General features: G+C 33.3%; 1 protein-coding gene and 1 long non-coding RNA gene across 2 annotated transcripts in view; one reads left to right on the forward strand and one right to left on the reverse strand.

The window, feature by feature from the left end:
- LOC111000083 (discoidin domain-containing receptor 2-like) overlaps positions 1–22,400 on the forward strand; it is a 123,003-nt gene that overhangs the window by 95,382 nt on the left and 5,221 nt on the right. Inside the window, exons 12-13 of the mRNA XM_022269425.2 lie at positions 10,303–10,470; positions 21,650–21,768. Coding sequence (XP_022125117.2) covers positions 10,303–10,470; positions 21,650–21,768 — 287 coding nt within the window. The remainder of the gene's footprint in view (positions 1–10,302; positions 10,471–21,649; positions 21,769–22,400) is intronic.
- On the reverse strand, positions 17,751–19,666 carry LOC123690591. Its single transcript, XR_006751197.1, has 3 exons — positions 19,363–19,666; positions 18,802–18,933; positions 17,751–18,011 (listed from the first exon to the last, which is right to left on the reverse strand). It is a non-coding gene; the product is annotated as an uncharacterized LOC123690591 (long non-coding RNA).

A 22,400-nucleotide genomic window follows, 5' to 3' on the forward strand; every position in this document is an offset into this window, starting at 1 on the left:
GATTTTACAAACTCAATTCAGGCATAAAATCAATCAAAATCAGTTATATAGACAGATAATCATTAAATCGAGAAAAATACTCGGGACTGGATAATGAAACGGAGAATTTTTAAATTACGTGTCTATCATAAAATACAGTGTTACGAAGGTAGAAGGTGTTGTTTTATAAATATTCACTCTACGGATACACCTGCAGCCTCTGGCAGACTTGAGACGATGACTTTTACAAACTTAATATTACCCAGCTTAATTTGTTTAGAACATTAATTTATCCAACATTGAGAAAATGTTTAATATTTACATAATATATTAGCTATGTCTGAATGTTAGGATAAAGTTCATTTGACGCTTAGAGCGTACTATTTTATGCCTAAATAAAATCTCCCGTCACGATGTTTGTCCGCTATGGACTCCTAAACTACTTAACCGATTTTCGTGAGCAGTCTGGTCCAACTCAAGAGATAGGATAGCTTAGATCTTTAATTATAGTCGCAATTTTATTTTATTGCAAATTAATTGACAGTCACAATTATCTGTTAACTCTAAAAGATTCTAACAGATGTCGATACTTTTCGATTGGACTGAGTAAGTAATCAATGGATGGCACTGCTATGGTTAACCGACAAACGTGTCATATAAGCTACAATTCAATATCATGATTACCACGTGTTATTGAGGCTAAAGTATAAATTAAATTTATTTCGTGAAACGAAGGAGAAACTAAGTTCGCGGGGGCAGCTAGTTAGAAATATATGTACATACTTAGTCCAGTCATAAGTTCTGTTACAAATGAAATGATTTTTTTAGTGTAGTTGAAGAAATTATTTACTCTTACATAATATTATACTCATAAAACAACATATTTTTTTCGAAATGGCCACCTTTGGCTATCTATACAGGGCTTTAATCTGTTTGACCACTCCATGAATTCACGCACTGTTTCGAAGGGAAATTTCGCCACTGCTTGCTCCAAAGGTTTTTAAGAGACTCAATGTCGTGATGTTTAGAGCAGGCCATATCAGGCCAGTCTTCAGCTCTCAAAGTCCGGAACTTTGGTTTTAAGTCATGCTTAGGAAGTGTGTGCGTAGTGACCAGGCACAAAATCGACGGAAAAGTCGACGGTATTGCTAAGTTGGTTTGGTTTCATAAGATGATCCAATACTGTATCTTGATAAAGTATTCCCTCTCTTTCACAAAAATGTAGTTTTGTGACTCCTTTATACTTGTCATGTATAAGACTCGCTCCACCAAACTATCACTGAAACAATACGATGATGACGATGATGATGATGACGTATCTTTCCGAATACTTGAGCAGCTTCTAACGGTATACGAACATACGGCTGATACCAAGCTTTTGATGTGTCTGAAATATGACCGATGGCTCCATACCTTATTTGTGCGATCACTACAATCCTATTCTCTTAAACAACCCATTCCTAATTCAAAATATTTAAAAAGTCGAGAAAAAATAAGTGTTTTTATAACAGTATTTATGGCCAGGCTAGTATATACATAGATATAATTCAAAACTGCAAATAAAGTCACCCTAAAAACAAATGAATTTTATAAAAATCGGTTTCAATATTTACAAAAAAAGTAAAACTCGGCATTTTTTACGTATTTGAAATACAATCAAGAAGGCTAATGGACCCAGAGGTTGCGGGTTCGACGATACTCCATTTGTGTTTCTAAATACAACGTATTCCTTACTTGCCATAAATGAAACAGCCGATACATAGCGCGACTTTAAACAATTGTACAAATAACAGATAAGTTTAAGTATTCCTATATCTGCAAAAATATCTAACAAACATTCTAACTTCACTGAGTTTTACTTCCAGCGGTAATATATGTTAAGTTTCACAATTTCGTGGGTAGACTATTTTAAAAAAGTATCTTGGTACTGTCATAAATTTATTCTAGTGACTTTTCAAGTTATAAAAACGTGAATAACATTTGTGAGGTAGTTACTCTACGGACGAGGGTCCCAGGTGCTTCAGAGCCTTGCTTCCATTTCTCAAAGTGAATCCGGGTTCGGCCATATTTTATAACGACACCGAGCTAGTTCAAACGACGTATGCTCGCTGCCCACTCAAGGATTAAGTATATTTAGGGTTGTCTGTTTATTTCTTATTTTCCAACGCCTTCTAGCTAATAGATTCTCTTATCTCATAGTGTATTCCGATTTGTTGTGGAAATCATTGAAAATAAACCGTTTAAAATGTAATAAATTTATATGACATGGCTATCGTCGCTTTATATATATTATTTTGTAATTGGCGTGAAGATGTTTGCTTCTAATTGAGCTTGGGCCAAATAGTGCTACGTCTCGTCTGAATTCTGTCTTTTTAGTAACATAATTTTTTTTTTGTATAATATTGTCTTTAAAAAAGTGCGTGCGTAGAAAATACACATGACGGAAGTGAAAATTCTTTGAAAATTAATTATTACTAAGGTAAAATCCCCAATAGATGTACCAGCATATGATTACTCCATGTATTTGTATATCTACGAGTATATTCAAACTGCTTACAAACTGTATACGTGCTAATGACAAAATAAATAAAAAAAACCTGCGTTTACTGTACAAGACGTTATGCGACAGAATTGCCATCTAAATTCAACTTTACTAGTTACATATTAGAATATGTAACTATGAAACGAATACATCAACCGATACCGTTTATTTTTTCTCGATATCCCTTTCTCACTCTCTCTCAATCGGTCTCAATCGCTCTGTCCCTTTTCTTTGACAAAAACGTTGCACATCTTCGTGACGTTTCATCCGTAGAAATTTTTCCCTCATGCGCCTAAAGCAGTTTCAGTTCAAAAATATTTTCGTTCGTAACTGTTATATATCTTGTGTTTAAAAATGTAATCCGATTTTGGCTTAATCACTGGTTAGTAAACTAATATAATGTCTAATGTACGAAATTATTATTAGAATGTTATAAATTAAATAAACAAATTGGTGTTTAAGCTATATTGGCATGAATTGTAAAATTTATGCATTAGGCTACGAATATATTCCAAGCAAATTTAATCATCTGACAATAACAAGGCCATTTAGTTGGTAAAAGAACTTTGCATTGGAGAACGTCTCTCCCCTGTTCAGTATGGAAACTTAGTTCGCTTAAAAGAATTAGTGCACCCCTAGAGTGGATGTTAGACGTTTTTCGGGAAATCTTAATTAATGCATTTTGCTGAAGAACACCTGAGGCCCGGCGTCGCTTAATTTTTAATTAAGCTGTTAAGCACGGCACCGTAAAACGTACAATGTATAATTTGCTCCATTTTTTACACGACTGTACTTAATTTTAGTGTATTTTATATGTCAGAGGTTAATGTTATTCTTGAACAAATAATATAACTAAAAGTTGCATTTGTCTTTTGTAACTTTTTAGCACAACGTTTGAAATGATTATTGTTAGCTAATTGTATTTGAGAACTTATCCTATGCAGTAATTATTATCATAAAATTATGAAATAAAATTTTATTACACTGCTCATAATTCATTTTCAATTCAAATACTAGTAGTGTTAAATATTTTTTTGGGTAAAGCGGTCAGCACAACAACTATGGTTTAATCTCTTTCTATTAATTCGATGGTCAGCCCTATGTGCCTATCATCCGTCGTCGAGCTGGTAAGACATGTCAGTTTCTAAACGATGCTTTACTATAAAGAGAAATGGCGCGCAGACAAACGAGGCTATTAGTTGAGAAACACACTCATCCACCTTTGAAACTATTGGAAAACTAACATCAAAGTGGAATTTAACACAATTCTGTGATTAACACATTCCTGGCCGTAGTTCAATAAGTTCATTCTCATGCATGTTTAACGCGTCATTTAATCGCTGGCGACATCTCTGAGCACTCCATTAGATGTTACATGCCGTACGGCCAACTACCCCCTCGTGCCGCGTGAATAAGTCACTCAACTCTAACCCACCCCCCCCACGCTTCAGCAATAATGGAACAGTTATGCAGTATAGTACCGTATCATTTACCAATGTTTATTTATATAGGACAATTTTAATTTTAAACTAAAAAACAGGATTTATCAAATGTCTATTAAAACAAAATATCGTCAACCAACAAAAAAACAGTTTTCTACACATTAAATAAAACAATTTTTTTTTTCAAAATATTAGTTTGTTATAAATCATGTTTTTTTTTTAATTATACTAAATTATTATTTTTAATAACTTTTGATTAGGAAATACGCATAAAGGAAGCCTATAAAATATGAGGTTGCGCATTATGTTTTTAATTTTATGACTGAACAACAAGTGACCCAAACATCGTCATCACTATATTTTGAATGTAATATAATTTGAAACAACGAAGAGCATAAACCTACAATAGTGTACTTTATAAACAAATTGTTCTGAATAATTCGCCAAGCCTCGAAAAGTTATAGTTTTAGGGTCATAAAGCATTCTCAGTATGCCTAACCACATTAAAAGCATGCTCACAGCGGTATTGCACTTTCCGACACAAGTTTGCCGCTCGTTTAGTTTTAATTATATCCAGGCTGGATAAGAAGTTTTGTGACATCGTTATGAAAGCAGAAATATTAAACTCTCCCAACTCCACACTAATATTTGCAAAGAAAACATTTCGGTTCGTACTTTAATTAGTACTAATAACATTAATTAATTATATACCTTTGCATAGGTTGCGAGGTTTATAATTCGTGTTTGTCCAGTTTCTTTATTTGCGATCTCTGAAGGAGTTTGTCAAAATTATTAATGGTTCATTCGTAGTAGAAAATTTTGATTGGCAGAAGTTTTAACCACAATATTTCTTAATTTGTTTGACCAATTAGGATATTTTATTTTGAATCGAATTTTCATTCGAGATATTGATTATATGTTTAGACATTAAAACCGGCCAAGTATATTACATAAAAGTAAGTTAAAAATCATTGAAAATTATTAAAACCAAAAAAACATTCATGCTTATTACTCGTTCCCCTTAATGTCGCAAATACTTGTGAATTGCCTGATCATTAGGTGACCCACTTGCTCGTTTGTGTTTGATATAAAAAATCTTAATAACCTTAAAGAAAAAGTAAAAAAACTGCGTTCCTTTTGGCGAACGGCGACCGTTCTTCAACTTTAAATGAAAGCCTGAAATGAGGTAAATCGTAAATGTGCTTTAAACTATTGTGTATCCCATCTGCAAAGGGAAGGCCGGGTTCGCAATATTAATGGTATCGCCTAAGGTATGCTTGGATTTTACTCATTAGGGGTATTATGCGGCTGTTTGCGAAATGATTAATGAGTTGAGGACGGTATTATGAGAGAAACGACTTGCGTGCTGGTCCGGCGTTTTGTAAATGTTTTATCACGGCTTTTGTGAGGCTTACACGTAAGCCAACCGTTGTTAAATTGCCTAAATTGTTTACCTATTTTTATTTTCCTTTTTTTTCGTACTTCCAAATCACATACCTAAAACATTTGGATACAATATAAATTTAAACAGAAATCCTTGGCCTATCTTGAATTTATTGTATATATTATATTTATTATTTATTTATGTATTACAGCAAAAAAATCAGTTAAATAAAATTTGCTTTTTTTATTTCATTCATTTAATTCGTTTCGTAATTAATTATAAACAAAGAAACAAGATTTATCAAATGTCTATAAAAACAAAATATCGTCAACCAACAACAAAACAGTTCTAGACGTTGGAATGGGAAGTCACAGGCTCAAGAAATACATTTCTCAAATTCATATTTATTAGATATTTTTTGTAAACAGCGTAAATGTAATCTAAATAATTATGATAAATCATTATCAATCAGAAATATATGCAGCACAAGGGGACTAGGAAATAATAGGTAGCTATTCTGAAACTAGGATATTACTGCGCAATATAAAATATTTACGGTTTAATATCACAAAAACGTGAATGTAACCGCAGTTGTAATAACTATTCATTCCGATTGGAAACCACGGCTAATTGACTAATAGACCTGAAAATCCCAAACGATGATATAGTGCTTCTGTAAAGAAAAGTTTATGCTTTTGACGGGTACGCTATTAAAGCTCGGCTATTGGGACCTTCTAGATTGTTTATTTTTCCATACTTTCTGATTAAGTGCAGAATTGTGTTGGACCAGTGGCTTCAGCGTGCGACTCTCATCTCTGAGGTCGTACGTTCGATCTCTGCATGTGCACAAATAGATTTCTTTATATTCATAATTTCTTCTTTATGTTCCTGTTCATTTGCATTTGACTTGCCTTAGACCCAAAAAGTGTCTGTCATGGAGGCTAATCACCTAGTGGTCTATTACATTGACAAATAATTCTGAAATGGATACAGAAATCTGGGAATAATTTTTTGGTTAACTTCTGGTTTCGTTGTTAAACATCCAAAACAAATGAATGCAGCTGTGTTGTATACACATACAAGTATTTACTTCATTTTAATATATGTTTTACGAAGCCATGTCAATTCACATATTAATGGGTCACATGTAGATATGTGTCCTCAATTGGCACACAAACGGCATATACAGTTACAAGTTACAACATGCAAGTAATAAATGTTTTATTCAAATAATAACATACTGTTACCAAAAAATAAAATTTTATATAACATAGGTTTAACATAACATCTTGTAATGCATTGAAAAATATGTCCGAGTTAAAATTTGTATAAAACTTGTTTCAGGCCTAATTATTGCCAAATATAATATGTAGCAGACGCCCCTGCATTGCAACAAATTGTGATTTTTTAGTAACTCTAAAAGAAAACGAAAGATTGTATGAATGATGTAAGAATAAGGAATGTATGTTTAAATATCTTATTACTACTAAAACAAGTCTCTTTGTGGCTATTTCCAATTACAGATGGAATGATACGAGTATATTTATAGTTACCAGATAAACTCGTATCACCTACATATTTGTGTCAAAATTTAACATATCAATAATACAGACGAAAGAGATCGAACCTGATACAGCTACAGCTACACACATACCTGAAGGCATATATAAATATATGACAACCAAGTAACAATTTGTTATTTCTAAAAAAGACAAAATACATCAACTATTTCCTAGTTAGTAACAATTCTTATTGGAAAATTCAACCGTCGTTCTTAGTAGTTTATTCCCTGAACCAAAAATATTTATATAAACAAAACAATTTTTATATATATTATAATGTCTATGGTCATCACAACACTTTTAGATACGTGTTTTCCCTTTATGCTGTCTCGAGAAAAAGCCATTGCGTTTTTGCCCATGGACACCCATTTTATTAGATACGTTGCCGGCCTTTTAGTGAGGAGTATACTCTGACTTTGAATAGTTAAATATTCCTGTAAAATGTTTCGAAATGTAGCTGTATTATATAAGCGGAGAACTAACTGAATACCTCATCTATCACCGCCCAACAGTTGGGGTTAGAACTTGAACATTTGATAGCAGAGTTTGGGAATTTCATTCCTCTGGGTATAAAGAGTATTTTAAATTAGGAATAATATATTACTGAAGGCGTTATAAAGCGACGAGTTAGTATAATGTATATAAAAAATAAACGTGTGGTACTGGGGGACTGCCACGGTAAAGCTATTGCATAGCATTTTTTATCAACTTATGCATTTATAATTATTTATTATTCTATATATGTATGTACTTTTTTTATTGATATTAATTCAATCTACCACTCTACCAGACTCAGACTAACTCGTCACTGATCACGCTATTTTCGTTACGGATTTCTTGATTCGGTCGCCACGCTCAGAGCCCGCGATAAAATCTATGCAATAGCTTAAAAATATATCTTTGAACTTAAATTACACTGCTACAATTACAATTAGTTAAATATGAATTTGCTTATTAATAAACACAATTATTATTAAAATCGCGGTTTCTAGTTACTCATAAATAAATAATCTATTTAGCTCTTTTCTTTATAATAATCTCCATAAGCTGATAATGGCTCAATAGAGCCGATGCATAGAGACAGACGCAGAACCCATTAGAACACTAAACAATTAATACTAACTACTAAACATTGTTAAACTATTCCCAGGGGTTTAGTTCTTAGTAACTGATTAACTGATTATGGCTTCCAGTAACTTATAATAATTAGATTTCCTGTAGAATATTATACTAGCACGCTGCACTAGCACTTATCCACTGTTGTACTCAAACACTTTAAGAATAAAAATAAAGGTATTTTACACTGTAAGAATAAAAACTAAGTATTAAATAGCCTGCCTGCGTCGATTACAAGTGCCAACAGGTTAGCGCTTTACGAGAGGTTTGACGATCTTCATGATTAACAGTAAAGTATGGTTTTAAATGTTATTTGTTTAATTACTTCTATTTACCATTCATTGTTGTTTCAATGTGTTATGTTATATTCTTGTTCCTTTATTTTTATATGGAAGTCATGACCCCCCCCCCCCTCCTGAGCTGGTTCCAGGACTTAGGTGGAACACTAATTGAACATAATGATTTTATTTCAATATTTTGTCAGCACCAAGATTTTTTGTAACTACATATGATCAATATTTCTATACTAATATTATAAAGAGGAAAGGTTTGATTTTTTGTTTGTTTGTATGAATTGAATAGGCTCCGAAACTACTTGGCAGATTTGAAAAATTCTCTCACTGTTGGAAAGCTACATCATTCCTGAGTGACATAGGCTATATTTCATTTTCAAAAAAAATAGGCATCCTTACTAAAATTACGATAACATTAACATTTGTTTATTATTTGATACAATTCTAACAGATGGCGCTGAGTTAAAGGTAGTTTAGTTTAGGTCCGTGTCGTGGTACCAACGTTTCACATAAGTTCTCCTACGGTTTCCCTTGATTAATTTACTACTATGTAATATAACAAAAACCTTAGCCACAGCAACGCTTGGCCGAGTCTGCTAGTAATTAATATAATATAATAATTTTGTATAATGACAAACGTATAAGTTCTTGACTTGACCACGACTATGTGACCCCCTCCTGGCACCAGAGCTGGATCCGCCCTTGAATAGAAATGTTTCTGTGTATTTTTTTTAAGTTTTAAGAATATATAACCATAACCATAAAAGTTCCACACTTTTATGGAAATTTAAATCAAAAGATAACTGTGCAATTGCACGCGTATCATTGTGATTAGTTAATAGCATCTCTCGCCTAATGGACGACCATTAATCTAATCACAATTGAAGGCAACGTTTACAGCGATTTTTCTTCAACTTGAGGAGACATTCGAAAGCCGAAATTCGACAAAATCTCTTTAAATTACGCAAGCGATATAGTATTTTACATTATCATCAAAACTATTATTCGATTCGATTCATTTTATTCACGATTAACATCGTTTTGTATATCCTGGAAAATATTGTTTTTCGGGAATCTAACCAAGCATAACGCTCGACTAAAAACAGTCATTAAGTATAGAGAATCTATTAAAGCTACGAAAGCCTTACACCTAAAATATGTCAATGGACTTAAAGAGAACCTAAATAGCATCATTACAAAGAGAAATGATGCAATGTCCATTAGTAGAGAAATTGTCGTGTGTAATAGTTCTGTCATGTTACGATATACTATGACTTGATGGCACTATAATTCTGATTGTACTTTCTAGACTTGCAAAAGTGTCAACAACTCCATGTTATTTAAACAACTGCCAAATAGAATGCTGGTGGTAGTATATGTATTTGACAGCAGCTCAATACGGTTCTATTCCTAAATTCCCCCCCCCCCCCCCCCCCATTAAAACCTACGATTTCGCAAAGAAAAACATCAATATACGCCCTAAATTTTCTACTTGGCAATGTTTGCCTTTTTGTGATTTTAATAATTCTCTTAAGAAACAAGTTATGAACATTGAACATTGGTCATGTTAGGCACGAACCTATAAGCGAACATACCATAAAAGGCACGAACCTATAAGCGAAAAACCTGCTTCCATCCTGTGAGACTTACATTTTAATTTTTTCATGAGGTTCAAAGTTCACACGTAAACCAAGTACGGACGATAAATTTTAAAGAGACGTTATATAATGACACCTAACGAGCGAATACTCCTCAGACTCTAATCAGGAATTAGAAAACTTTATATGCCACGATCTTGTGATTTCAGCGTTGTACAAATTTAGTTTTATACAGTAACTGATTAACTGATTATGGCTTCCAGTAACTTATAATAATTAGATTTCCTGTAGAATATTATACTAGCACGCTGCACTAGCACTTATCCAGTATAAAAGTATAAAAGTTTCTAGTATAGAATAGTTTAATGAAAGCGGTGTATTTACAGACGTACCCGGATGAACGGCTGAATCGCCGAGAGAGGCCCGCCCCAGGGCTTTTCACCTCTATAAAACTACCTGAAGCCGAGCCCCCAAACGGGGTGGCGCCCCTGCTGGATTTCCCGCGGGGGCGCATGCGACCAGTTACTTTCCTTGGCGAGGGACCACATGGCACTGTAAGTAACTTATTATTATTAAGATAACGATACTAATTGCGTTTAAGTTTCGCGTTTTTTCCATAGGAATTAATTTTACTGGTTTTTAATTTCTAGTTTAATAAAAATCGTCAAAAAATGTTTTAGTAGTGTTAGGTACGTTAACGTTACGCGTTTTAATTATAGGAAATAAAAAGAGAATATTATTCATCCTCGTTGATACTAATACTTAATATAGTCTGCAATACCGTGAACTATAAAAATATATAGCAAACCCAGGATTTCAATAATAATTCTAATCTGTCTTTCGATGAAGTTATATTTTTTATGTTTTATAATTATAACAAAATATAATTATTCTGCAATACAACAGGGAAAACTTGTGCCTTATTTTATATTGTACTTAACAAAACCGAAGTTTATATTATCATTTTAAATAAGCATAAATAAAAAAATACTGGAATTGGTCCAGCCGTCTTCGAGACCCGATCTTAACATATTTTGTAATTCATTATTAATAAATTCGTGTGTCACATATATATTTTTTTTATTTTTCTAAGCTCCTTGCGATTTCAAAATTATTAATGTCAGAAATTATTGAAAATAAATATTGTACTTAGTACTTTAATATTATCAACCTCTTTCATACGATGAAATCGTATGAAATGATTTCTACCCCAGCTCGTAGAGACTATCATATGATAATAATAATTCAATTTGAAAAAGGAATAGAATTAAACACTACTACGATTGATTTTACCTTACTGGGTCTTGGTTTCACAACCATTTTAATTTTATTGTTGCCAGCAGTATTCATGCAAGTCATCAATTCATAATAGATATATTTGAATAATAAGTCCATTTACAGGCGGGGTTCAATAATGACACTACTAGACTGCTTTACGAATGTTTATCGTTCAATTATTTCCAATGCAGGCGAAGCGAAATTGAGAGGCTCGTATTATAGTGCACGTCTTCGACAAGAGGGATGTTTTACATAAACCATTAGCGTACGGTTGCTGGGTACAATGGGATTATGTTACCAATTAACGACTCAGCAGGAGACAGTTTCCTTTACAATAAATATACTCGCTCGATATACTATGTACTTTCCTTACACGTGCTAAATATTCGAAATTCGAATTATGAACAACACAAACCCATTCTTCCTAGAAAATTTGTAATTGTAACGTTATTATTAATTAAAGAGCGTACCAATTCTTAGAAAGCCGGCAACGCATTCGCGAGCCCCCTGGCATTGAGAGTGTCCATGGGCGGCGGTATCACTTAACATCAGGTGAGCCTTCTGCCCGTTTGCCCCCTGTTCTATAAAAAACCCCGTCTATGTAACCTGTTAGTGCAATAATACCGTTAAGTTTATTGTTTGCTTGTTTATTTGGTTACTCGCGCTTATATTACATAAGTACCTATTGGATCGATTTGAGTTCTGTTACCTCATTTATAAAATGCCACTTAAGGCAGCGAACAAAAATCTAGCAAAAGTTTCCTAACCACACCTGAAAGAATAAAATAAACATTATTTTTAATGAATATATTAAGATTTCTAAAGTTTAATCACAAAAGCTGAATAGGTTTTCATTTTCCTGGTACGGATCATTGTCTTCATCTGGAGGGTTTGGTTTTTGCAAAACATTTGCGGTGTTTGTTGAGGGCTGTTTTTTTTGGATATTAGACGACTTCATAGTGTCAATCACGGTTGATTCCTCGGCCGTTTCTATTTTATCTTCCACGGTTTTATCCATTGCTTCCTGCACGTTTACCACAGGAGTCGGCTCCACAGTTTCTGGCTTCTTGGTGTCATCCAACTCTAGTTTAAAACAACAATGGTATATGTATATAGCGATGTAAGCGAGTTACAGTGTGTCCTAACGGTTTTATTAATTTTTATTCAGACATTATGATTTTAACTTAGCTTTTTTAGGTGTTTTTAAAAGATTATGTATAGATAAAAATATCAATAAATATTTACCATCTCGGATAGTCTCTATTAAATTTTCCACTGAAAATCTCTGTTTAATGGTTTTTAGAAGTTCGTCCATTGCTATTGGTTCCGGTTTTTTATTATAAGTATGAGGAAATTATAGAAAAACTGATTAACTCACATCATGTACGGTTGAATCATGAAATTTGATTTATATTGTCACGAAGTCAATTTCAAGAATAGAACTTTTATTCTTCTTTGAGATTTTTTAAGTAAAAAGTTTTTATGTAAAATATAATTAATAATTAAAATTTTTGTAAAAATCATATTTATCTAACACGTAGACGCCCTCAGAAATATCAATCAAATGTCAACTAACTGTCTCTGTCTGTCAGATGTCAACCAACTGTCAAATTTTAGATTCCTGCAATACGCGGGTAGCTGTGACCGAAATAATCCGTAACAGTAAAAACCTTCCGCTTTTCGATATCCGGTAAGCTGTGCTACCGTCTGTGTTTTTAAAGTAAAAAGTTTTTATTTACGTTCAACAAATAGTACAAGAATTCATTTACATTTCTTTTTCATCTCACATTGAGAATCACACACATGATTAATTAAAATAAGGTCGTTTAACGTAAACCTAAGAATCTATTGTCTCACACATAAACGCCCTTACAAACATAATACATTTTAACTGTCATGTGTCAGATGTTGACCAACTTCAAATTAATAACCTTCCGCTTTTCGATATGCCCGTCTTTGATTACAAAAGATCAAAAGTTATTTTATATTTCATAATATTTGTATATACCTATTTTTGAATGTAGTAATATAAACAAAACCCGATACGAAACACCATACATACTACATGTATGTATGTGTGATAAAAATTCGGTCGATTGAAAACGTGAGGAAAACTGCATATCCTAGACGTAAATTCAATCTGGGTCAGATACAGAAGGGCGAAGGCAGATCGCATAAAAAATTGATCAAAAATGCAAATACAGTGGTGCTGTATGCTGCAAATGAATCCAAATATTTATTACCATTAATACATATACATTGAGTAGAGATATATAGAACATACAAATTAAGGTAACTGAACCGTTCCTTTACTGTAATTTGTATGTCCTATAACGTGTTGTTTAGATGAGCCAAGACGAGCTTTGTGCGATACAGATACAGGCAGGGCGTAACAAGACAAACGTGCCTCGGAATGTTTGTTTTCGTAATTGAATTTGTTCTTTTCGCCGCAAATGTAGTCTTTTCTCTACGTTCACATTTGTTTACAATAATTGAATTAATATCAATTTTGTGTTTGATACTGAAATATACGTAAACACGAATATGCAAACAAAGATCACAAAACAATTAATACATAGTCATTGGGTGTGTCTCATCATATACAAGTGTCTTATGTTAAGTCCAAACATAATATTTTATGGGCTTGGAACTATTATATACTTAGTCTGGCCATAAATACTGATACAACTAAAAATAAACAAAATATTACATTTGAATTTGGAATGTGTCATTTTTATATGATTGTCCATTAAGTTTTCTCATTTTGGCGCCAATACTTTGTATAATATTTTGCTATATTAAAATGCAGTGGGGTGATGAAGAGAACCGAATCGCTGTGATTGCATTACACAAAGTAGGTATGGAGGCATATACAATTTTTAAAACTCTCCATACGCTTGGTATTAGAAAAATATGTGTGTACCGGGCTATTAATAGGTACAATGAGACCTCCTCTGTTTGTGACAGAAAAATATCTGGCCGTCCACGTAGTGTTCGTACGAAAAAGATGGTCAAAGCAGTAAGGGAAAGAATCCGAAGAAATCCTGTCCGAAAGCAAAAGATTTTATATCGGGAGATGAAAATAGCACCTAGAACCATGTCGCGTATTTTAAAAGATGACTAAGACTTGTAGCCTATAAGAGACGTACTGGTAATTTCTCAACTGGTAATTTAAAAAAGATTAGGGTGATAAAATCGAAAAAAAATCTGAAGCGGTACGCGGAACGAATTTTTTTACAATCAAGCAACATTTTAACAAACAAAATCACCGTATTTATTCTCAAAGCTCTAAGGAAGCTTCCCGATTACTAGACAGAGTGCAACGTGGGCACTATCTGACTTCAGTGATGGTTTGGTGGGGTATTAGCTATGAAGGAGAGACTGAGCCATACTTTTGTGAAAAAGGTAGCAAAACTTCGGCACAAGTGTATCAAGATACCATCCTTGAGAAGGTAGTGAAGCCCCTTAACAACACCATTTTCAATAACAAAGAATGGTCCTTCCAGCAAGACTCGGAACTGGATCATAAAGCTCGGCCTACGCAGTCTTGGTTAAAATGAACGTTTCGGACTTCATCAGCGCTGAAGACTTGCCGTCGTCTAGTCCCGATCTTAATCCGCTAGATTATGATTTATGGTCAGTTTTAGAGAGTATGGCTTGCTCTAAACGGCATCATAATTTGGAGGCCCTAAAACAATCCGTACGATTAGCAGTGAAGAATTTTCCCATCGAAAGAGTGCGTGCTTCTATTGATAACTGGCCTCAACGTTTTAAGGACTGTATCGCACCCAATGGAGACCACTTCTAATAAGTTTTTTATAATATAAATTGTTTTTTATTTATGTATTAAACTAACACACTATAAAAGTAATAAATGTTATTTGCAACAGAAAAAATTTTTTTTTCTTTGTTTCAGTATTTATGGCAAGACTAGGTATTTATTTTTTTCACGTTGCTATTTTTCATTTACCCTCTAACCAACTCTAAGTAATTTAATGTTACGTATTTTTCCATGTATGAATAAAAATAAAAACATGTGGCACTCGGGGACTGCCGCGGTAAACCTATTGCATAGCATTTTTGGTCAACTTATGCAATTATAATTATTTATTTATTATTTATTTATGCAGTTTTTTTCCTATGATATAAATTCAATCTACCACTCTACCAGATTCAAAATAACACGCCTATATAGTCTCACTCTAACACGTGCCGGCTGCACCAGCCGCGCTTACGGTACATCACCGACCTCGTCAGAGAGACGTAAATGCGCAGTATGCAATCTGTCCCACTCTAACGACACCGATCACGGCAGACCGATGTGAGACGCAGTATGGGTTCTGTTCCGCTCTAACGTGTATTGGCCACACCTATATTACGCCATCGTGTGTTAGGTTATTTTCGTTACGGAATTTCTTGATTCGGTCGCCATGCTCAGAGTCCCAATATCATAGCGCAATACCAATATTAAATGCTTTTATAACGTCCATTTTAAAATTACAAACTTAATTTTGAGACTAATAACAAAAATGCGATATAATCGAATTTCATTTGATTGATAGTGGGTCTATCGATGTATGGAGTAATTATATTTGCGCTATTAGCGGCGCTTCGGATAATCTACGACCGAGTACTGTCTAGTGTACTCGAATGAGCCAATCAAATCACTGTAATAATAACTACGGCACCGGGTAAATGGGCGATTGCAATTATCCATGGCTTTGTCAAACATAGCGTATCTAAATATCAAATTATGATTTGCCAATTATGATTAAATCCTAATTCCATTCCATTAAGTTATTAGCTTTTGATTTTCGAGTAAGTATTATTCGACTAGATAATTAGCACGAAACATTAGTATTCTGTTGACATAATTCATATAAAAGTTAACGCAATTGTAAAGTCGAGTCTAAATTTATGTTAAAAAACACATATGGTGATATGTTTTATGCATATAAGATACATATATAAAAATTCCTTGAACCCAACATACAGTTACCAGTGGCGGATTCTCATCCTTCAATGCCTGAAACACGCTAAGTCAAGAGGTGGGTCTAAGGCAGGTACTGGTTTCCTCGCGATATTATCCGTCAACCTAGTCCGCAAGTGCTAATACGCTTATAAAAAGTCCATTGGTTCAAACAAACGACCTCAAAGATGATTGTCGCACACTCATAGGGCAACACTGCCAGTTTGCAAATTTATATTTTTAAATGTCTAACATTCATCACACTTCACTAATTTAAAACTAAGCAAAAAATCTTTAAGCAGAAACTATATTCACATATATTCATAAAACACAACAAACTCGAAATTAAAATCTTTAAAAGAACAAATACCATAGTTATAATAATATACGTAATATTGACTTTGTGACGAATTAACTAGAATACTGAGAACATAGGGACAAGAAATGACAATTCTATTTCCTTTAAAGCCTCTCAAAAAAAAGACTGTCAGTGTTGCAGGTCAATTCTACATGGTGGTGCCTGCTCGTTTCCCTCAGAAATATGAAATTATCTACTCAACTGATTAAAAAAAATCTCCATTTGATTCACATAATACCCTAATATCTTCAAATGAGTAGTGCATTTCTTAATATTTTAGTGTAAAGTCCAGACGTGCGAAGCCCTTGCTTGGTTTATACACCCGTTATGTTACGCATAAAATGAAATTATGTTAACAAAACGACTGAAGAAACTTTGTATCTAAGTGTTTAAACATTAACTTTATTATGCATGCCATATAAAACCTTTAAATTAATTATAGAGTTTCGTATTGCATCGCGATCTTACAGCAGACGTAGCGCACTTCGCAACAATACTTACTAAGTGAAATTCCATCGAAACTTCACAAGACTAAATTGAATTTTAGTAAATGAAATTCCTGAAAGTATAATTATGCTTCTTTATAACTTTGGCGCGTCACAGCATACGGGAGCGAATTTCTTGAGCCCATAAAAATTGATTGCTCGCTGTAATAACAAAATGCAATCTGCTCAGTGCTAACATTCAGTGCCGCCCCGTGCCACCCTAATAGCCTTAGGTTTAATAGTAAACTTACACCATATTTACGAGGTGCAACAAAACTAATGTGTAAAATTAATTGCGCCGTCAGAGCTGCCCACAAAATAGCAGTTATTTTTAATTACTGACTTAAGCCCGTAGTTAGCTGGATAATTAGAAATAGATGGCTGGATGTTTTAGAGAATCTGACCGAGATTTGTTTGATGGCGGTTATTGGAGGGTTCTTCAAATGAATGAAACACTGAAACTAGGTGTCAACTAACTTTAATTATTTAAAACTAGGGCTTATAACATAATTTAGGAGTAGTGGGGTTGCGACGCTGGACTGACAAAAACTTATTTATGGGTTCTTAAAACTTAGGGCCTGTTTCACAATGTCCGGATAAGTTCCAAATAAGCTATTTATTACTTATTCGTAGGATAAATAGTATTTTTGCGTTTCACGACTGTCAGATAGCGCTATACGTCATGAAATTCGAAGTATCTTATTTGGAACTTTTATCTTTCGAATAATTTATGTGTTGCATAGCTATTTGACACTTTATCCATACATTGTGAAACAGGCCCTAAGTGACATGTGTTACCTATAAAGGTATAAGCTATATCAACATATTGTTATTATCGGAAACGAGAATATTATGTTACAATTGATGTATGTGTGGAAAACTAGATAGCCAAACTGATGTTTATGTGTTATTATCTTCAAATGTAAGGTAATTGTTATAATTTGCGCTTTTAATTATGAAGAAAGGTTTAGTAATTTAAGTCCTGACTTTTTCTTGGGCACCATCCTGAAATTCGAAACATGAAATCATATTATGGTTAATTTATATATAATAAGTTAAAAATATAATTGTAGTTAATTCTAATATACCTAATAACTAACCTTAAAATGTAATAATTAAAATATATTATTAAAAGGAGTCCCTTTAGGCAAGGTTCCGAAGATAATGGCAGCGTTTCCCCTTGTAATAGCTGAACTAATTCTTTGTCCGATTAGCTGGGTAGCTGCCAGCTCTTCATTCTCCTGTGATGTCGACTAACCTTTTTGATATTTCCCTAAAAAGCCTTATAGCGCTAGAACCCCACGGACCAAGGGTCTCAACGCCGAATGGGACAAAATCTTATTCAGAGCCTAGACCCCTATATTTGCAGGCTTTAGCTTTTTCAGCCGCATCACAAGCCGCACCAGATCTGTTGTTGGTTCCATGAAGATGGGCAGGGGTCAGTGTGTCTGAACAGGTGGCATCCCATACCAGCTTCCGGCCCATCTTCCATGGAATCAAACTCATACCGTCCGGTCTCTAATTGATTTTTATAAATATGAGGGGATTTCAGTATAGTTCAGATTATTTACAATTAGATGTTTTTTGTTGGTTTTTTAAGTTTCGAGTTTTGTAATTATGTGTGTACAGGACAACGTTTGTCCCATCAGCTAGTTAAAAATAAATACTTCTGAGCTTACAGATATTTTACTATTTGAAATCGTAAAATCTTGACGGTTTACACAATCTAAAATACGAATACGATTACGATAAGAAATACTAATTGTAATAAATAAAATAATATATTTTTACACACCCATGTAAAAAATTTCATTGTATACGTCCGAAAAGCAAAGAAAGTAATTTTGAGGAATGCACTTGACCAAAGCTTATACGCCTCCGGCATGGAATTCAATGGAATTTGTGATTCTTGTGGCTTGTTCAGCGACTAAATAGTAAAAATGTGAGGAACATTTATGTTCAATTTTATTTTGATATTGTAAACAATGTTCAAATAAACATAGAAGATAAGTGCAGAAATTGTTTTCATTGATTGGTTAAGCATCTAAATGGTTTAATTAAATATAACTTACTACATATATTTAGATTGCCTTTAATATTTTATACATATTGTAGTTTCATATTAATTAGCTAACTTATAGATGCTAATATCTCCTATTATTCTTATAAAGCGAATTCAATGATGAAAGAGGTTCTCTTTCTTTTTAATAAGGTAGATTTTTTAATTCAGTGGCAATTCAAATTGAATTATAATAAACCTGTTGAGAAACAAGATGCCGAATATTTGTGATCTTACTTATTTATATATTTGACAGAATTAGTACCATATTTTACACAATATATCTCTTTTACTTACTGCGCAATCTTTGCGACACTTAATTGTTTTTCTTCAAGACAAGACTAAGACCCGATTACAAGACTAGACGACGACGTAACATTATATGTACATTAATTGCGACGACATGCAATTTTATTTAATAGTAATATAAAAATGACAGAATACGAAACTAGTCAAAGAGTACGAAATACGCTAAGAAAAACTTCATTTCTATTTTAACGCAAACTCATAAAAAGTTTTCGAATTAACTTTCAATTTTATCGAAACCTATTGAATTGTCCCGTATTGACAAAACTTTCAGTTCACTATACAGTTACGTTTACACACGTACAACACCTGAGCAAACAATACTTTAATACGATTACTTTTGTTTCTTTGTTCAGTTTAGTAATCCTTTTATGTCCGACCATATTGCAACATCATATTTCGAGTATATTGATTTTGTGATATGTACGTTCAATATTATATTACATTCTTTATCTAAATTCATCTTATGGGTGATGAGGTTCACACAATTTTGCATCGATTTGTTGATTGACGTTTAAAGGGTTTAGAGCCTGTTGGCCTAGTGGCTTCAACGTGCGACTCTCATACCTGAAGTCGTAGGTTCGATCCTCGGCTGTGCACTAATGCACTTACTTTCTATGTGCGCATTTAACATTTGTTCGAACGGTGAAGGAAAACCTCGGGAGGAAACCGACATGTCTTAGACCCAAAAAGTCGACGACGTGTGTCAGGCACTGGAGGCTGTTACTACTGGCACCTACTTGCCTATTAGATTTAAAATGATCATGAAACAGATTCAGAAATCTGAGGCCAAGACCTAAAGAGCGCCACTGATTTATTTATTTTTTTAAAGGGGTTCAAACAAGTTCAAATACTAGTTGTCAACTTAAAGGAATGTTTAATTATCGAGGTATATTGTAAATGTTCCCTCTAGAAATAAATAAAAACCGACCTGAAACTTGTTTGCCTTTTCTTCGATATGACTTTTAGTTTCAGTTTAATTGAGTGCACGGCCGGGGATCGATTCTACTACCACAGGGTTAAGAATCGCATACGTCCTTAGTTAGTACTGTTCCCCACTTTTAGTCACCTTTATTCACACCTTCACGTACTATTAATTCAAGGTTTTCAATATTTAAGTTTGTGTCCCTAAAAATTAAAGTAACCTTTCCCGCGACACGTTTAGTGCGTCGATGAATTCTTTATTAAGCCTTCTTTATTATTTTCCAGTAACTCTAATTGAACAACAACTAATCGTTAGGAATAATTATTGTTCTATAAAATCTACACGAAAAAGTATAATGTAATATTTTGGTAACGTTTTACCCAAGGCCTGTACATCCGACAGGCGCAAAGCCATTTTCCACGCTCGGTAAAATTAGAAACTGGGCCAAAGTAGGCTTTTGCAAAATATACAGGAAATTCTCAACGTCCTCACTATTTACGTGCCTAAGAACTATTTTCCTAGAAACTTTCCACGTGCCGACGAATAAAAATGTAAATTTTAATTCCTTCATACTTTTAATTCTCTTAAACATCAGTTTAACAGAATAGTTACGGTTCTTTGAAGTTCTTCGGTAAACTTTTATTTAAATTACGGTCTTAAAGATTTTTATACGTAAATTTGATTTTAAATAAATTTAATGCTAGTACTAGTATACTAATTGCACATCTGTATAGTGTATATGACATGTAGATCCATTCCCTTATTCCATCATTATTACTCATAACTACGTAGCACAATAATTATTCTCTATTATACTGTTATAAGCAGACTAAATAACCCGACTAAAAAATACTTCCTTCTATCTACATAAAAGTAAATAATACTTCATAACATAATGTATAAAACATGCCCCTTCAAAAATTAGTCCAAGTTTAAATAAAATGACTTCCACCTAAAATATCATCATCGTGGCTAGATATTATATTTATTTATTCACACTTCGTTGCTAGAAAGAAAAACAAATAACACAATGCATATAAATTTCAAGGGATATATAAGATATGATTTATATTTCTCGAATAATATAAGATATGACGATAAGTAGATTACCCGCTGATCATCTAGGTACGGAATGAAACATTGCTTCCTTGGAATGCTAAATAGAGCAGCATACTTAAGTCGAATTTCAATTATACCATACAGAAGTCTTAATCAATATTTTATTATTATTATTTTAGTTAGTATTTTATTATTTTACCAACCATCTTCCTCTCCTGCTATAAACAAAATATTGTGTAACGGGAGGCATGCAAGGCATCTTCTAATATTTAATTAAATTTTATTGCACGACAGCTCCAGATTTGCGAGACGGATGGCATCGAGGAGCTGAGCGACGAGGAATTACCGAGTGGCGACCGCCGTCGTTTGGTCGTTGTGAAGACGCTTTGGCGCGGCTGCCATAGCGATGTCAAGTATGAAACTTTATCTAGTATTATTAACTTAGAAATATAAAAATTAAAAAATATATTATTAACTTAAAAAAAATAGATTTATTAAACATATTTAAGATTTTTTTATCGTTTAAAGAAGTCATTGTCCGATGAAAAATTAGAGTTTTTTAAATAGATAATGTTCTATATTTGCGAGGTATTAGTTCAGAAGTGACTCATGATATCAGTAATTGACGACACTGCGATTTAACTGCGAAATTAACGTATTGTAAAAAACTAATTTTAGTCCTTAAAATCGTTATAAATTCAAAGTTCCTTTACATTAATGAAATGCATACTATAATAATATAGTTATTGCATTTATGAGATATTTGCTGTAGGTACATTTACGAACACACATTTTACGTACGAAGCACAGCAGAGACGCCTTCATAGCGGCTCAGTTCAACCTTCAGATAGAAATAGTTACATTGAATTGAATACGCAACACGCAATCGTGAACTAAAAATGTCGTATAAAAACCTTCTAGCGTGCATTATTGCGATGTCAAGCGAGTCGACATTTTATATAAATCACGGCATTTCATGCAATAACTTCTTTCTTGTGAATGTAAATTCTACTTAAAAGCCGTTTTTTACCTTCCCGGTGAAGTT

This window comes from Pieris rapae, chromosome Z, assembly GCF_905147795.1.
Source record: "Pieris rapae chromosome Z, ilPieRapa1.1, whole genome shotgun sequence".
Classification (NCBI taxonomy): Eukaryota; Metazoa; Arthropoda; class Insecta; order Lepidoptera; family Pieridae; genus Pieris; species Pieris rapae.